At 43.6% G+C, this 18,843-nt stretch overlaps 1 protein-coding gene across 1 annotated transcript in view; it reads right to left on the bottom strand.

Moving 5' to 3' along the window:
• LOC130295204 (hepatic sodium/bile acid cotransporter-like) overlaps nt 1-18,843 on the bottom strand; it is a 40,710-nt gene that overhangs the window by 964 nt on the left and 20,903 nt on the right. The window contains exons 3-5 of the mRNA XM_056545688.1: nt 11,204-11,414; nt 9,602-9,780; nt 7,512-7,705 (exon numbers count right to left, since the gene is read on the bottom strand). Of these exons, the coding sequence (XP_056401663.1) occupies nt 7,512-7,705; nt 9,602-9,780; nt 11,204-11,414 (584 nt within the window). The remainder of the gene's footprint in view (nt 1-7,511; nt 7,706-9,601; nt 9,781-11,203; nt 11,415-18,843) is intronic.

The raw sequence follows: 18,843 nt of genomic DNA, 5'->3' as shown, positions 1-18,843 counted from the left end.
GGGCAGCCATCGGCTGTCCGGGCTTGCTGGGAGTTGTAGTTTTGAAACCTCCGGAGGTCCGCAGGTTGAAGACCACTGCGGCCTTCAACATCATCCAGCCCCCTCTCACCCCCTTTAGTTCTGAGTACCCACCTCCGCTCGGCGCTGGTCCGGTCCTGCAGGGCTGTCCGGTAAGGAGGTGGTCCGGTGAGGAGGTGGTCCGGGCTGCTATCTTCACCGGGGGCGCCTCTTCTCCGCGCTTCCGGCCCGGAATAGAGCCGTTGCCTTGACAACGACGCATCTGCGTCGTTGTCAAGGCAACGTGACTATTCTGAGGCCGGGCCCGAAGCGCTTAGAAGAGGCCTCCCCGGTGAAGATAGCAGCCCGGAACCACTATGCCACCGGACGACCTCCTCACCGGACAGCCCTGCAGGACCGGACCAGCGCCGAGCGGAGGTGAGTACTCAGAACTAAAGGGGGTGAGAGGGGGCTGGATGATGTTGAAGGCCGCAGTGGTCTTCAACCTGCGGACCTCCGGAGGTTTCAAAACTACAACTCCCAGCAAGCCCGGACAGCCGATGGCTGCCCTGGCTTGCTGGGAGTTGTAGTTTTGAAACCTCTGGAAGTCCGCAGGTTGAAGACCACTGCGGGTGGGGGAGTTCACTCGAGTATAAGCCGAGGGGGGTGTTTTCAGCACGAAAAATCGTGCTGAAAAACTCGGCTTATACTCGAGTATATACGGTAATAATAAATATATTTACATGCTATATAATCCATTTTGCATAACTCAAAGCACACTACTTGATTTTTTTGTTTTTGTTTTTTTGGCCAATAATTGTCTATCTTTTCCTTTGTAAACACAACACACAAATTTCCCATAAATATATCAGTGAATGACATGTCAGTTACGCCAATGGGAAATTTTGAGGCCTTCCATTGGTTAGTTTGAGAGGATCGGGGCTATGTTACAGTCCCTCTCTCTGAAGGACATTTCCCCATCTGTGCATTACATCCTTCTTCATTTTATGTTTCTTGTCTCTTGAATTAAAAAGGCATTTAAAGCATTACTATCATTATAGAAAACTTTTGAGATGTCATGGGGACATGTCAAAAGTTTTGATCCGCAGGGTCTCAGTGCTAATCCCCCACTTATCTCTAAATAAAGTCTAGGTGAAGCACACGGCAGTAGCGAGCTATCTGATTGCAGGAGACTGGTTCCATTTTATTCTACGTAACCGGTCACCAGCAATGAGTACCGATAATTGTGGGGCTCTTAGCCCTGATTCAAACTTTTAACATGTACCTATGATATGTCAATGGTTTTGTATAATGATAGTTATGCTTTAAAGTGGATCTGTCATTAAAATATCCTATCTTATTTAAAGGGGTACTCCGGTGGAATTTTTTTTTTTTTTTAAATCAACTGGTGCCAGAAAGTTAAACAGATTTGTAAATTACTTCTATTAAAAAATCTTTACCCTTCCAGTACTTTTTAGCAGCTGTATGCTACAGAGGAAATTCTATTCTTTTTGAATTTCTATTTTGTCTTCTCCACAGTGCTCTCTGCTGACACATCTGTCCATGTCAGGAACTGTCCAGAGCGGCATAGGTTTGCTATGGGGATTTTCTCCTGTTCTGGACAGTTCCTGATACGGGCATCAGGTGTCAGCAGAGAGAACTGTGGACAAGACGAAAAAGAAGTTAAAAAAGAAAAGAATTTCCTCTTACTGCTAAAAAGTACTGGAAGAGTGAAGATTTTTTTTTAATAGAAGTCATTTACAGATCTGTTTAACTTTCTGGCACCAGTTGATTTAAAAAAAAAAAAAAGTTTTCCCCCGGAGTACCCCTTTATGGCAGAATAGTGTCATGAGAGTCTGCTGCAGTCTGTATAATAGCTGCTCAGAGAGATATTGATGTGGAAGGGAGGGGTACCAAGCGTATGAATACAGTGGACTTGACTTGCTTAGCAGCCTTTCTGAAAACACCTCTATTTTTTTTTTTTTACTCTAAAAGTGCAGTCATGTAGTAGGGCAGCATAATGGGATTACAGGATCCATCTAAAAAGGGAAACTGACCAAAGTTTACCCCCACTAATCCCAATAGACGGAGTTATAGCGGGTAATACGGTTACAGTGAGGTATCACTTAACTGGATCTGTGGTCCGGTTCTGGAGATACAGGGTGTTTCTGGCATCTGAAAATGGCCAGCTTTGCGCAATAGAGGCAGGACCAGGCATACCCTATATGGGTGAACCCGCTGTCAGTTTCCCATTAAACACAAATGCTTCCCATGTCTACAGACATTACTGATCGATTGCTTGATTTAACCCCTTAAGGACTCAGGGTTTTTCCGTTTTTGCACTTTCATTTTTTCCTCCTTACGTTTTAAAAATCATAACCCTTTTAATTTTCCACCTAAAAATCCATATTATGGCTTATTTTTTGTGTCACCAATTCTACTTTGCAGTGACATTAGTCATTTTACCCAAAAATTCACGGCAAAACGGAAAAAAAAATCATTGTGTGACAAAATCGAAGAAAAAATGCCATTTTGTAAATTTTGGGGGCTTCCATTTCTACGCAGAGCATATTTCGGTAAAAATTACACCTTATCATTATTCTGTAGGTCCATACAGTTAAAATGATACCCTACTTATACAGGTTTGATTTTGTCATACTTATGGAAAAAATTATAACTACATGCAGGAAGATTTATACGTTTAAAAATGTCCTCTTCTGACCCCTATAACTTTTTTTATTTTTCCACGTACAGGGCGGTATGAGGACTCATTTTTTGCGCCAGGATCTGGAGTTTTTATCAGTACAATTTTTGTTTTGATCTGACTTTTTGATCACTTTTTATTCATTTTTTAATGGTATAAAAAGTGACCAAAATACACTTTTTTGGACTTTGGAATTTTTTTTACGTGTACGCCATTGACCGTGTGGTTTAATTAATGATATATTTTTATAGTTCGGACATTTACGCACGTGGCGATACGACATATGCTTATTTTTTATTTTTATTTACACTGTTTTATTTTTTTATGGGAAAAGGGGGGTGATTCAAACTTTTATTAGGGAAGGGGTTAAATGACCTTTATTAACACTTTTTTTAACTTTTTTTTTTTGCAGTGTTATAGGTCCCATAGGGGCCTATAACACTGCACACACTGATCTCTTACACAGATCACTGGCGTGTATTAACACGCCTGTGATCAGTGTTATCGGCGCTTGACTGCTCCTGCCTGGATCTCAGGTACGGAGCAGTCATTCGTCGATCGGACACCGAGGAGGCAGGTAAGGTCCCTCCCGGTGTCCTGTAAGCTGTTCGGGACGCCGAGATTTCACCACGGCGGTCCCAAACAGCCCGATTGACTAGCTGGGATACTTTCACTTTAGAAGCGGCGGTCAGCTTTGACCGCCGCTTCTAAAGGGTTAATACCGCACATTGCCGTGATCGGCGATGTGTGGTATTAGCCGCGGGTCCCAGCCGTTGATGAGCGCCGGGACCGACGCGATGTGATACGGGGTCGCAGCGCGACACCACTTCATATCGCGGGAGCCGGCGCAGGACGTAAATATACGTCCTGCGTCGTTAAGGGGTTAAAAGGTTTAGAATATGAATCTGACTTGTGGAGAAAGTCCTGTGGCAGCAAACGAATGGGTTAACATAGCCGTTGGCTGTCCGGGCATGCTGAGAGCTGTAGTTTTACAACATCTGGAGGGCCAAAGTTTGGAGACCACTGTTCTAGACGTTAAAAGGGCTATTTTCTTGTTGTCCTGTTATCTGAGGAAGGATACAGTTGTTCTCCAAAAACGCGCTCATATGGGACGAATTAAAAGCTCATGTTTATTATTTTGAGTCTGTCCTTTTTGGGTTTCTAATCACAATTTTTGTTGTTGAGTGTATACCAAAATGATGTACTTAGAAAAGACTGCCTCATTTAGACTCTCTGAAGGACTTTTTGTGCAATTTTCTGAAAAATTGGGGTAAATATTGGGGTAAAAATCACAGAATTGTGAGAAAACCATCACATTCAGGTATAGACACTATATTATGAACTACACTAACTTTACAGCCCCTGCACCATAGTTAAAAAAAAAGTTCCTGGAATACCCCTTTAACCTCTATTATGTGTTGCCACTCATTATATAGGTTAAAACTTAGTGATAAGTTCCCTTTAACAGATACCATAAAAATTTGTTATTCTATGGAAGGAATCCAGTCTCCTCTACTGCTAAAGGCTCACTCCACAAGATCAACAGCAGTGTAATGGGTGGAGAGGAGGGCAGTGTATGTATCTTGCCAGAGGCTTACTACACTAGGGCCTACAGCCTGTTTTTCCAACTTTTATGGGGGAACAGGTTGAACCTAGTCAAGAGAGAGGTTACGTACCGCACGAGGAGACTAGGGGGTTTATATATGGTAAACCATGTGGTGTTCTTAACCAACACCTTCTTGAAAGCTAACATCTCGAACCTCTGGAAAGAGAGGGCTCCTCCGTGGGTACTCTCCTGCAGGGAATGGTTTCGGCCTTTCTTCCAGGAATGGGAGCGAGGAGGGCGAGTGAAGGACCTCCGTACGCCCCATGGATATCTTCCGGCTTACGCTACCCCGACTCTGAAGGCGTTACGTCGGTGGGGTCTGGGAGTGTGGGAGATCAGGACCCAGTCAAGGCAGTTCCTTGACAAACGGGTTCTGTTGACCCACTTCCAGAAGCCTCTGGCACTCAGGGACTGCCCAGATTGGGATCTGAGGGTGGGGTTGTATCTTTTAAACTTGAAAAGGATCCCCCAGAAGTTTTGGGACTAGGCCTGGCACTGCTTTCAGGGGAAGCTAGGTGTAAGGGACAACCTGAAGTACAGGAACTCTGATGACTGGGGGTGTCCCCGAGAAGAGTGTGTGGACACGCTGGAAAGCATGGACAACTTCCTGCTTCATTGTCCCTTTAACGTAGGATCTACAACCGGGCTGGCTCTTCCATCGGCTGGAGTCAACTTGCCGGCCTTACCTATCTGGAGTGGGCTTATGGGGCATTCAGGACCCTCGGTGGCCGAGATCGGGGCACTTTATTTTTAGCTTAGTGGTTAAGTATCACACGTGGAATGCCCAGTTTTTAGTGTCCACCCAACAGAAAGTCCTCTCCGAGGTGGAGGTCTGTAGGAACATCACCGGTGACCTCGGGAAGATCAGGTCTTTGGAGTATGGCAGTCTTGGTACCAGTAGGGCTTCTCTCCTATGGAGAGGGTTTTCTTTTCATGTGCCCTAGGTACTAGACCTTTTTGGTAGAGTACCTTTATTTTGGTTGGGGACAGGCATACAGGGATTGGGATAGGGTGATAGTAGGGTCAGTTTTAATGAAGGGATAGAATTAGGGAGAATAGTAGGGGGAGTTAGGTAAAGAGTTTAAATTTCTTCAGTGTATCAGATCTGCCATCCTTCTCAGTGGTGGTGGGCTGTTGCATGTGCACTAGGGGTGTGAATCGCCAAGAATTTGGCGATTCGATTCGAATCGCGATACCAGTGTGGCGATTCAATATATCCCGATATATCGCGATACCGTCTAGGTGACGATACATCGCGATATATCCCGATTCTGTTTAAAAAACAATGTCTTTTACGCTTTTATTAAAACTTTATTTTTATTTTATTTTTTTTGTACACTTTATTAGTCTTTTAGGAATCATTAGATTCCTCAGACAGATGAATAGAGTTCTATTGAACTCCATTTATCTGCGATCCATTGATAGAGCCTGGTCCAGCCAGACTCTATCAATGACAGAGCCACGGAGAGCATACACATCTCCCTTTAGACGCCGCTGTCAGCTTTGACAGCGACGATCTAAAGGGTTAATAGCCAGCCGCGGCGATCGCCGCATGCTGGCTATTAGCGGCAGCCCCCGGCTACTGAGAACAGCCGGGGGCTGCAGAGTATGGAGCGGGAACGAGTCGGGAGCCCCCTCCATACACACTGCAGAGCACCGCATGCTGGATATTAGCGGCGGTGAAGCATCAGCGGCCCCGGATACTGAAATCAGCCGGGGGCCGCAGAGTATGGAGCGGGCACAAGTCGGAGCCCGCTCCATACATCCAGAGCGCTGCCGCCGCCACGTCAGATCCGGCTGACAAAATGTGGAACTTGTATCTCCTGATGCCCGGGACATGCTGTTCTGTGCATCAGGAGATATAAATTCCACATCACTAAAGCGATTTTTCACTTGCCGATACTGAATCGATTCAAAATATTTTTGAATCGATTCAGTATCGGCAAGTGAAAAATCGCGATAATCGCGGGAATCGATTTTTTTCTTACATCCCTAATGTGCACCATAGCTTTTTGTTTTGTTTTCAGCTGACATGGTATGAAGGGCTTACAGGCACTGAACTTGAGCCTAAATTGGGTTGTGGTCTTGTATATAAGGTTGTATTTAGTTGGTTGGTTGGAGTGCTAGGTGGGGAGGGTATATTTGTGGGTGGTGGGGTTTATTTATTAATTTATTTTTTTCTCTTAGAGGACCTGACATGGGTCAGTTAAGGACTGGACTTAAGAACTGTACGAACGGTTATGGACTGACACATGTATAGGAGGGGTGGTGTGGGAGAGGGCACAGTTTTAGTGTAAGATTTATTTTAGGGTTTTTGTAGGTATTTTTGTGAGGCACATTTATTATATTTGTATGTATACTGTGTTATGTATATTGTTTTATATTATTTATTTGTTGGTATATTGTGTTATGTATTTTGTTTTATATTATGTAGCATTAGCCAAGAAAAGGGCAGTCGGACCAGTTGTTGTTATGTAGTATTATTATTATTATTGTATGTAGGTGTGTTTTTGTCTGTGTATATATAACTTTTATATTACTTTTATTTAAAAAGCAGAGGTGTGCTTGTTATGTTTTTATTTATTTATTTAATTTATTTATTTTTTCCCAAGTATGGATGATTTTGAGTTATAGCCAGGTGGTGCTGAATTTTATGTTGGTTTATTTATTTCATTTAATTAGCCAAGTTGAGCTATTTTTTAAGTTATGTGCGTGAGTGTGAATTTCATAGTTTGCTTAGGTGTATAGGTATAGTATAGTTGTAGTTTGGTATATTTTAGAATTTATTAAAGCTGGGCTGGCCGGTTAGGCAGGATTTTGTTTTATGTTACATTTCTGTTGTAGCTGGTTAAGCTTGTTTTGTGTTTTTGTTTTTTGGAATTGTTTTGTATTTTTCTAATAAAATAGAATGCCAGCAGAGAGCACTGTGGTCAGACAAAATAAATTCAAAAAGAAAAAGAACATCCTCTCTAGTATACAGCAGCTGATAAGTACTGTGAGGATTAAGATTTTTAAATATTTAAGTAATTTACAAATCTGTTTAACTTTCTGGCACCAGTTGATTTAAAATAAATAAATAAAAATAAATGTTTTTCACCAGAGTAACCCTTTAATTCTAATGTTTTTTTCTTTCTTTTCCAAGTCAAAAGGAATATATGAACCCATTTACATGTTGCCAATTTCAGAAGTAAATTTTCCACCAACCTTTAGCCTTTATTTTGTCTTGAATGCGGAATACCAGGATCAAAGCAAGGCCTTGTAGTACTTGAGACAGAATATATAGCAAAGGAAACATGAAGTAAACGCCAATAACTTCAGCATCAAAAGCAATTTTTAATATGGCAGTACAGAGTTGAACATTTTGGCATCCGGTTTCCATGCAGATGGAGCGTCTAGCTCTGTGGGTGCAAAGGAGGGAAAATTTAGAAGAGAATTATCTGACCAAGGAAGATATCATTGATGATAACAAAATGGTATATACATTGAATTCTTTATTTCTGTGTAAATTAAACCTAAAATATTCCTGAAACTGTGCAGTGGATAGAGTCTAGAGGTCATTGGAGATATTGACAGGGGTGTAGCTATAGAGGTAGCAGTCTCGCCAGGGCCCTGATGCCTAAGGGGGCCCCATCTGTTCCATAAGAGACCAGTATTGTAATTGGCCTATTTTGCATCGGGGCCAAGAAGCTACAAGCTACGCCTCTGGATAGAGAAGTTGGTCCAAGGGTCTAAGTTAGGGTATGTTTACACAGCAGAATGTCCGTCCAGAAAATTTCTGCAGGCTGCCAGCAGCGGCAGGACCTCTTGGAAATGTACTGTCTCTATAGTCTACAATGCATTGTATTTCCGAGCGGAGTCCTCAGTAGGAAAAAAAGTCTTAGTGCAGCAGAATTATCCGAGTATTAGAGGCTGAGCAGAGGCCATGTTTTTTTTTGACCAGTAGCTTGCATCTGGAGGTTGATGCAGATGTCTCACATGTGTGGTGTCCCACTACCGCATTCTATACGGTACCTATTTATGTATGGGTCCCCATAGCCAGAGTCCCTAGGACGTAGGGATCCCTGTCATCCAGTCTACCCCTAGTCGCCTCTATTTCAGTTTATAGATCGGTATTTTATGCAAAGGTTAATGTAAATAGGATAACACATATGTAAATAAATGGTTAATTACTTGTTTCCATAGCGTTGCAGGACCTGCGGGTCATGTGACTAGGTGAACTCTATGGTATTAAGCTTAAGGACCTTTGGAGGCCCTGTGACATAAGTAATCCCATTACTCTTTGTAATGGTGAATGGCAGGTGTTCGGACCAATCAGATTCGCCCCGCCCCCTGCCCATATAAGGGAGTGGCGGCCATCTTCTCTCTCTCTTGTTCCTGGGCAAGCAAGCAAGCAAGACCTGCGCAGCCATTATCACAGTGAGTTAGGCCTGAGCCTTGCGGCGACGGCTGAACAATCTAATTATAGAGTGTATCAATTCCCAGACACTCTGCAGCATCACCGGACCTAATAATTCCCCAAAATCCAGACAGATCTGCAAATCTCTCCCTAAATTCAGAGACTGTATAACTAGCTCAAGGTCCGCTACAACTGTCAGTCACTAAGCAACCTAAGGACTGTTTATATGAGACTGTTACTATGCCGTGGATATTGCAAGCACTTCAGTAAAGTTGTTCAAGTTCAATCTCTTTGTGGACCTTCAGTCATTTCATGCACCTATCGTTACTGGGAAGGGCGGCGATAGGCCGGAACATTGATTCAGCATACCAGCCCTCAGCCTGGCGTCACGAACTATAGGGTTAACATTAACCCCTCATATACCGACACCATACCACCACTACCATACACCCCCCCAAGGGCTACCACACATGGATTTCCTTGCAGGCTTGCCATCCGTACTAAGGGACGAGTTGTATGATTGGACATGTTAGCTGGAGAGCCAGTGTTTTTAGCTGTCATTCTCTGCAGCAAAGAATCTGCGACAAATCCACACCAGATTCAAGCACCTGCTCAGTGGGCATTTGTTATTATGGCCGCTTGATGTTACAGAACAACAGATTACCAGTTTGAGGGCCTTTGTTGACCACCTTGCTTGAGTCTGCAGGGATATTTGGTGCAGATTTGTCACACAGATTTTTTTATGAAAAATTTGTCAGCAAATCTCCTACATTTGAGCTTAGTTTTAGAGCTTCTCGATATGTACTATGTAATGTTTGGTTTGTTTATTTTTCATGAAATTATATAAATTAATGAAATGTTTGAAAAATAAATACATTAATTAATTAATTAAACTTACTGTTCATGAAGCTGGAAGATGGAAGCCATTGCATAACCAAGTACATAGCCAAAAAAGGGCAACAGCAGTGAGACTCCAATCATCTTAGGTGAAAAGATTTTAAAAACATTGCTTTTCAGATAGAAAAAGCTCAACACTATGACCACCACTACAAACACCATCCCAAGGATACCGCCAACCTATAAGAAGACAATTGTGTATATATATAATAATATATAATATGAGGCAAGGTCATCTAACATTGAAATATCAAGAAGACTAAACAGATGCAATAAATTAGGACACATAACTAAGTAAGCAGTAATACAACAGGTATATACACCTAAAATATATATACGTCTAAAACATAACATCTAAAATAATAACACATCGTCTTTCTTATTTCCCATTGCTCATATACACTCATGGGCCACTTTATTAGGTGCACCTTTTCAATTACTTGTTAACACAAAAAGCTTACCAGCCAATCACATGGCCAAGTTAGGCATGTAGATGGAATTCAAACAGGGCATAGGGAAGAAGGGGGACTTCAGTGATTTCGAGCGCTGTGATTTTAACATGGTTGTTGGTGACAGACGGGTTGGTCTGAATATTTTAGAAACTGCTGATCTACTGGAATTTTCACGTTCAACCATCTCTAGGGTTTACAGAGAATGGTCTGAAACATAATAAATATCCAGTGACCAGCAGTTGCATGGACGAAAATACCTTGATGTCAGAGGAGAATGAGCAGACTGGTTCGAGATGACTGAAAAGCAACAGTAGCTGTTCTAAACACTCATTACAATCAAGGTATTTAGAATACCATCTGAATGCACAACACATCCAACCTTGAAGCAGATGGGCAACAGCAGCTAAAGACCACACCAGGTACTGATTCTGTCAGCTAAGAACAGGAAACTGAGGCTACAAATTTGCACAGGCTCACCAAAATTGGACTAGAAGAACATTGCCAAGTCTGAGGAGTCTCGATTCCAGCTGCAACATTTAGATGGCAGGGTCAGAATTTGGCATAAACAACATAAAGCATGGCTTCATCCTGCCTTGTATCATCGGTTCAGGATGGTGGTGGTGAAATGGTGTGGGGACATTTTTTTTGGCACACCTTGGGCCCCTTAGTACAAACTGAGGATTGTTTAAACACGACCGTCTACCTGAGCATGTCCATCGCTTTGTGACCACAGTGTACCCATCTTCTCATGGCTACTAGGCAAAAGGGATTCCAACCTGGTACTAGCAAGGTTAAAAAAAAACAACAACAAAAAACACAAGAGTCTATCAAGTTCAACCTATATCACTATTTTGTCCTAACTGTGTACCTAATAAAGTGGCCACTGAATGTTTATTACCAACATATTCTGCAGTTATGAATAGAAATCATAACCATTCACATCAATCCCATAATCTTCCCGATTCAGACACACACACTATGGTCATTTTTATAGGATCTCAAGTAACCTATATAGTATATTTTTTGGAGAAAACTTAAGGACCTTTGAGAAACTCACACAAACACAATACAACAAAGGTTTACTCCAGGACTATTGGGAAAGTAAGTTCTGACAAAATTGTCCCTCTGCATGGCAGCGCCTTATTCCTTACCTTAATAAAACCCCGGGAGTATTGTGGTCTCTTAAAATTCAAGAACGCACCAAGAAGACATGGAATGAGTGTGATAGTCAAGGATATTAATATTTTTACAAAAGGTACATTCTTGTATAGTGGACCAAGGTTCAGTCCAAGACAGTAGATGTAGAGAAGCAATGGCATCATTCCCAGGGCAAGTACAGTTGAGCAAATGGTCATTAAAATACTAGAAAAAAACAAAACATTTGGTTAAAGGAAAGGGTCATCAAACATTACCATTGTTTAAACCATGGTTATATTTTAACCCATTAAGTTAAGGACACAGCCCATTCTTAAGTTTTTGTTTTTTTCCTCCTAACATTTTAGTAGACACAACTCTTATTTTTCCATCCACAAATGAATAGGAGGGCTTGTTTTTTGCGTGACCAATTTTACTTTGCAATAACATCTTCTCTTTTATCATTAAAAGGGTGGCACAAGGCAAAAAAATATTATTTGTGACAGAAAGTTAAAAAGAAAAATCACAATTTTGCAACTTTTGGTGTGTGTGTGTGGGAGGGGGTGTCTTGTTTCTGTGCAGTACATTTAACGGTAAAACTTACATGTACCCTTTATTCTGTGGGTCAATACGATTAAATTGAAATGTTTACATGCTTTACTATGATTGTACTGCTTTTGAAAAAAAATCAAACTTATTTTGATAAAGTTATGTTTCAAATTGTCCCCTTTTCGTATACACAGCTCATTTTTTGCATGGTGATCTGTAGTTTTTATCTGTACCACTTTTGCGCGTATGTGACTTTTTGATCACTTTTTATTCCATTTTTTCTGGATGTAATGTAACCAAAAATCAGCAACTTTGTACTTTTTTTTTGTTTGTTTACGCCGTTCACTGTATTGGATAGTTAACATAATATTTTAATTGTTTGAACATTTCTGCATGTGGCAATAAAAAAAATAATAATAATAATTTAAAAAACATATGTTAAGTAAAATGGAAAAAAGGGGGCAATTTAATCTTTTATTGGGGTAAGGGCTTTACTTTAAAACTTTATAAACAATAGTCCCCTGTAGGGAAAAGTAATAATCTATTGATTGCCATTACTGTTTAGTGCTATGCATAGACATAGCACTAATAAGTGTAATCTGAGATCCAGAAGGTAGACCATAAACATGGATCCCAGAGAAGCCGCATGGAGGAGGTAAGGAGACCTCCAGGCACCATCTTGATTAATCAGACTGAATTCGATTACTGATCACATCATCTTAAGGGTGAATGGTGGACATCAGTGTGATCGCTGATGTCTGCCATTATCTATAAGGTCCCAGCTGCTGAAAAGAGCAGGCGGCTTGTTCCGATCACCGCGTCGGGAGACGTTCTGCGCTAAGTACCAAGGCACAGCAACATACAGTGGGGCAAAAAAGTATTTAGTCAGCCACCAATTGTGCAAGTTCCCAATTAAAAAGATGAGAGAGGCCTGTAATTTTCATCATAGGTACAGCTGAACTATGAGAGACATAATGGCACTCGTTTACTGTTGCAAACCCAACATATTTAGTTGGGTTGTTTGCCAGAATCTGGCGCATTGCGCCAGAAATCCTGTCTACACCCGAATTTGCGCCTGAAATTTTGTTTCGCCAGAATTTGCGCCAGAATTGAAAAAAAACAGACTAACTCTCCATTTTGCTTAGAAAACCCAAAAAAGAGGCGTGGCTGTAGGGAACAGGGAGCGTGGTCACTGAAAGGGGGCGTTTTCCCGACATTTTCACAAAAACCCAACATATTTACTAAGGTTTCCACAGAAAATGTGGTGGATTTCAACAGAGGAAAACGCTACAGATCAGAGCATGTGTGAAAAAAGCCAAATGTAGGGAAAGTGGAAAATGTAGGGAAATCTTAGTAAATACTGTGGAAAATAAATTGTAGGGAATTAAAACCCACAAAGAAACCTACACTCCACTCTTAGTAAATAAGGGCCAATGAGAAAAAGAATCCATAAAATAACATTGTCTGATTTTTGAAGAATTTATTTGCAAATTATGGTGGAAAATAAGTATTTGGTCACCTACAAACAAGCAAGATTTCTGGCTCTCGCAGACCTGTAAATTCTTCTTTAAGAGTCTCCTCTGTCCTCCACTTACCTGTATTAATGGCACCTGTTTTAACTTGTTATCAGTATAAAAGACACCTGTCCACAACTTCAGTCACACTCCAAATTCCACAATGGCCAAGACCAAAGAGCTGTCAAAGGTCACCAGAAATAAAAGTGTAAACCCGCACCAGGCTGGGAAGACTGAATCTGCAATAGGCAAGCAGCCTGGTGTGAAGAAATCAACTGTAGGAGCAATTATTTGAAAATGGAAGACATACAAGACCACTGATAATCTCTCTCGATCTGGGGCTCCACGCAAGATCTTACCCTGTGGTGTCAAAATGATCACAAGTACGGTGAGCAAAATCTCAGAACTCCATGGGGAAGTAAATGAGAAAGAATGCTGAGTTGCATATAAAGAACACCATACCTACTGTGAAGTATGGGGGATAACGACTGTCGGGTCTGTTGCCAGATGGTGGAGAAGTCACGGACCAGCTCATCAACAGCAGGCACACCAGGGGAAACTGGGAGCGGAAGAGGAGAACGGAGATGGAGTCCATAGACAACAAAAAAGGTAGACGACCTTGTGGACTCAGAATCATTATGATTATGTGAGAATACAGCCCAGGGGAGAAGGGTTGACCCAATCGTCTTGTCGAGCTGAAACAAAATGCCGAAGATAAGCATCAAGAATTTTATTAACCCTCTCCACCTGACCGTTGGTCTGAGGGTGGTAGGTCAAGGAGAAGTCCAGACGGTTACAACTTAGAGACGCCAGAACTTAGAGACAAACTGCACACCACGATCTGAAACCATATGCGGAGGAAGATCATGTAAAAGAAGTACTTCACCAGCTGTGGTGCAGAAGGAAGACCTGGTAGAGGAATGAAATGAGCCATCTTGGAAAACTGATCTACAACGACCCAAATGACAGTGTTAATATGAGATGGTGGTAAATCGGTGATGAAATCTATGGAGATATGGGACCAGGGAGTCTCTGGAATGGGTAAAGGCTGTAAGAGTCCTGCAGGACTCTGTCGAGGAGTTTTGTCACAGGCACAAGTTTCACAGGAACGAACAAAATCAGAAACATCACGTTCAAGATGGGGCCACCAGTAGTGTCGGGAGATTATAAGTAGAGTCTTGCGTATACCAGGATGACCTGCTGTCAAGGAAGAATGAACAAATTTCAGTACCTTGCGTCTCAATCTGGGGGGCACAAAGGATTTTCCCAGAGGAACTTGCTGTATTTCAGCAGGAAACGAGGCATTTAGTCCAAACCAATGATGTCAGAGGACCTGGAGAGAGCATCTGCCCTGATGTTATTATCTGCCGGACAGAAGTGGATGAAGAAGTTGAACCTAGAAATGAACAGTGACCACCTTGCCTGGTGGGGGTTCAAACACTGAGCAGACTGAAGGTATAGAAGATTCTTATGGTCAGAGTAGATGCTGACCGGATGAGAAGAACCTTCCAACAAATGTCACCATTGCTCCAAAGCTAGCTTGATAGCAAGGAGTTCACGGTCTCCAATGGAGTCCACTCAGCAGGAGAGAAGGTCTTGGAGAAGAACCCACAAGTTACAGTCTTGCCCTTGGCGTTTTTCTGAGTAAGAACGGCACCCACTCCAATAGATGAGGCATCAACCTCCAAAGAAAAGGGCCTCTCCGGATCTGGTCTTGTAAGCGCAGGAGCAGAGGCAAATGCAGACTTTAAACGGGAGAAGGCCTCTTCAGCCTCTTGAGGCCAAGACTTAGAATTAGAAGTCTTCTTAGTGAGAGCAACGATTGGAGCCACGATTGGAGCAACCAATTGACGATGATAGTTAGCAAATCCCAGAAAGCGTTGAATAGCACGTAGGCCCGAAGGACGAGACCAATCCAATAGTGCAGACAATTTATCTGGATCCATCTGCAGGCCCCAATGAGAGACAATGTAGCCAAGAAACGGAAGACTAGACTTATCTAACAGGCATTTCTCCAGTTTGGAGTAGATATGATTCTTCTGTAATCATTGAAGAACCAGACAAACATGAGTACGATGTTCCTCTAAGTTGGAAGAGAAGATCAGGATGTCATCTAGGTATACAACAACACAAGTGTAGAGAAGATCACGGAAGATATCATTGACAAACTCTTGAAAAACAGCTGGAGCATTGCAGAGACCAAAAGGCATTACGAAATACTCAAAATGTCCGTCACGAGTACTGAAGGCCGGTTTCCATTCATCTCCCTTGTGGATACAAATGAAGTTATACGCTCCACGTAAGTCCAACTTGGAGAAGACCTTGGCACCAGGTAGACGGTCAAAAAGTTCTGAGATAAGAGGTAGTGGGTAACGGTTCTTGACCGTGATTTTGTTAAGTCCCCTGTAGTCAATGCATGGACGGAGTGAGCCTTCCTTCTTCCCTACAAAGAAGAAACCAGCTCCAGCAGGAGAAGAGGACTTACGGATAAATCCCTTTTGGTGATTCTCTTGGATATACCAGCCATAGCTTTGGTCTCAGGAACCGATAGAGGGTATATCCTTCCACGAGGAGGAGTGGTACCAGTCAGAAGATCTATAGGGCAGTCGTAAGGATGATGTGGAGACAGAGACTCAGCCTGTTTCTTGCAGAATACGTCAGAGAAATCTTGATAAGGTGGCGGCAGGCTAGGTAAAGGAGGAAGACGAGAAACAACTTTAGACTGAACTGGTTGGAGGCAAAGATTTTGACAGGATTGTCCCCAGCATATTATTTCTCCAGTTTTGCAATCCAATTGCGGAGAATGGCGTTGCAGCCAAGGAAGGCCATGAAGAATCTCTGAAGTACAGTCTGGCAGAACATAGAATTCAATCTTTTCTTTATGCAATACTCCCACTTACATGACGAGAGATTCTGTATGGAAGTGAACCATACAGTCCAGATTTTGTCCATTAACAGAGGAGATGAACAAGGGCTTGGCAAGCCGAGTGAGGGGAGGAAGATATTTGTGGACCAAAGAAGCATCAATAAAAAGTCCCCTGCTGATCTAGAATCCAAAAATGCTGTAGCACTGAAGGAAGACTTGGCTGAAGCAAAGACTTGTACAGAAATAGTTAAGCGTGGAGAGGTAGTATTCACACCCAGGGACGCCTCTCCCACATACCCTAGGTGCAGGCGTTTCCCAGACACTGTGGGCAAACTGTACAGTCCTTGAGGAAGTGCTCTGGGCTAGCACAATACAAGCACAAATTCTCACTGCGTCGTCGTGACATCTCCTGTTGCATAAGACGAGAACGATCCACTTGCCTAGCCTCTTCGACAAGAGGTACAGGAAACTGAAGAGGTGAACATTTAAACACAGGTGCCAGGCGAGGATATCTCCGTGTTCGGCAGGTTCCCTTTCTAAGCGCAGTTCCTCCTGTCTTTCAGCAAAACGCACATTAATGCGTGTGGCCAAAGAAGATGGAAGATCACGTGCTGCGAGGACATCTTTCATCCTGCTTAACAGTCTTTTTTTGAATGTGGCACACAAGGCCTCATCATTCCATGCTTCTAAGGCTAGAGTACGGTCCCAAAGGGGTGTAGGCCAGGCTTTTCCGGACAGTAGACTTATGACAAAGGCCACTTTCGCACGTTCCATCGGAAACTATTCAGACATGAGGTCCAAGTGCATGGAGTACTGTGTAACGAAGCCTCTGCATAACTTGGAATCACCATCATACTGTCACGATGCCGGCTGGCAGGTAGTGGATCCTCTGTGCCAGAGAGGGATTGGCGTGGACCGTGCTAGTGGATCGGTTCTAAGTCACTACTGGTTTTCACCAGAGCCCGCCGCAAAGCGGGATGGTCTTGCTGCGGCGGTAGTGACCAGGTCGTATCCACTAGCAACGGCTCAACCTCTCTGGCTGCTGAAGATAGGCGCGGTACAAGGGAGTAGACAGAAGCAAGGTCGGACGTAGCAGAAGGTCTGGGCAGGCAGCAAGGATCGTAGTCAGGGGCAACGGCAGGAGGTCTGGAACACAGGCTAGGAACACACAAGGAAACGCTTTCACTGGCACGATGGCAACAAGATCCGGCAAGGAAGTGCAGGGGAAGTGAGGTGATATAGGGAAGTGCACAGGTGATAACACTAATTGGAACCACTGCGCCAATCAGCGGCGCAGTGGCCCTTTAAATCGCAAAGACCCGGCGCGCGCGCGCCCTAGGGAGCAGGGCCGCGCGCGCCGGGACAGGACTGACGGGGAGCGAGTCAGGTACGGGAGCCGGGGTGCGCATCGCGAGCGGGCGCTACCCGCATCGCGAATCGCATCCTGGCTGGAGGCGGTATCGCAGCGCCCCGGGTCAGTGGATCCGACCGGAGCGCTGCAGTGAGGAGAGTGTAGCGAGCGCTCCGGGGAGGAGCGGGGACCCGGAGCGCTCGGCGTAACAGTACCCCCCCCCCCTTGGGTCTCCCCCTCTTCTTAGAGCCTGAGAACCTGAGGAGCAGACTTTTGTCTAGGATATTGTCCTCAGGTTCCCAGGATCTCTCTTCTGGACCACAACCCTCCCAATCCACTAAAAAAAAGGTTTTTGGGTCTCTCTCCATATGATGGAAAGATCACGAGAAATTTCATCCACAGCGGGCAGACCAGAGGGCAAGGGGGTAGGGAGGGGGGGAAGAGGGTGACGGCCGTACACCATGAAAAATGGGGATTTGGAGGAGGATTCAGAGACTCTGAAGTTATACGAGAATTCGGCCCATGGTAGAAGATCTGCCCAGTCATCCTGGCGGGAGGAAACAAAATGTCGTAAATAATCACCCAAGACCTGGTTAATTCTTTCTACTTGTCCATTGGATTGAGGATGATATGCAGAAGAAAAATTTAATTTAATCTTGAGTTGTTTACAGAGAGCCCTCCAGAATTTAGACACGAATTGGACGCCTCTATCCGAGACGATCTGCGTAGGCAACCCGTGAAGACGAAAAATGTGTACAAAAAATTGTTTAGCCAACTGAGGCGCTGAAGGAAGACCAGGAAGAGGGATGAAATGTGCCATTTTGGAGAATCGATCAACGACCACCCAAATAACAGTGTTGCCACGGGATGGGGGTAAGTCAGTAATAAAATCCATACCAATCAGAGACCAAGGCTGTTCGGGGACAGGCAGAGGATGAAGAAAACCAGCGGGCTTCTGGCGAGGAGTCTTATCCCGGGCACAGATAGTGCAGGCTCGCACAAAGTCCACCACATCTGTCTCTAGAGTCGGCCACCAATAGAAGCGAGAGATGAGTTGCACAGATTTCTTGATGCCCGCATGACCTGCGAGATGGGAGGAGTGACCCCATTTGAGGATTCCGAGGCGTTGGCGTGGAGAAACAAAGGTCTTTCCTGGAGGAGTTTGCCTGATGGAGGCTGGAGAAGTGGAAATCAGGCAGTCAGGAGGAATGATGTGTTGAGGAGAGAGTTCAACTTCAGAAGCATCTGAGGAACGAGAGAGAGCATCGGCCCTAATGTTCTTATCGGCAGGCCGAAAGTGAATTTCAAAATTAAATCGGGCAAAGAACAGAGACCACCTGGCCTGGCGAGGATTCAGCCGTTGGGCAGACTGGAGGT

Source organism: Hyla sarda, chromosome 11 (assembly GCF_029499605.1).
Source record: "Hyla sarda isolate aHylSar1 chromosome 11, aHylSar1.hap1, whole genome shotgun sequence".
Classification (NCBI taxonomy): Eukaryota; Metazoa; Chordata; class Amphibia; order Anura; family Hylidae; genus Hyla; species Hyla sarda.
Note: the sequence above shows the minus strand (reverse complement) of the source record. Positions and strands in the feature narration are given on the sequence as shown.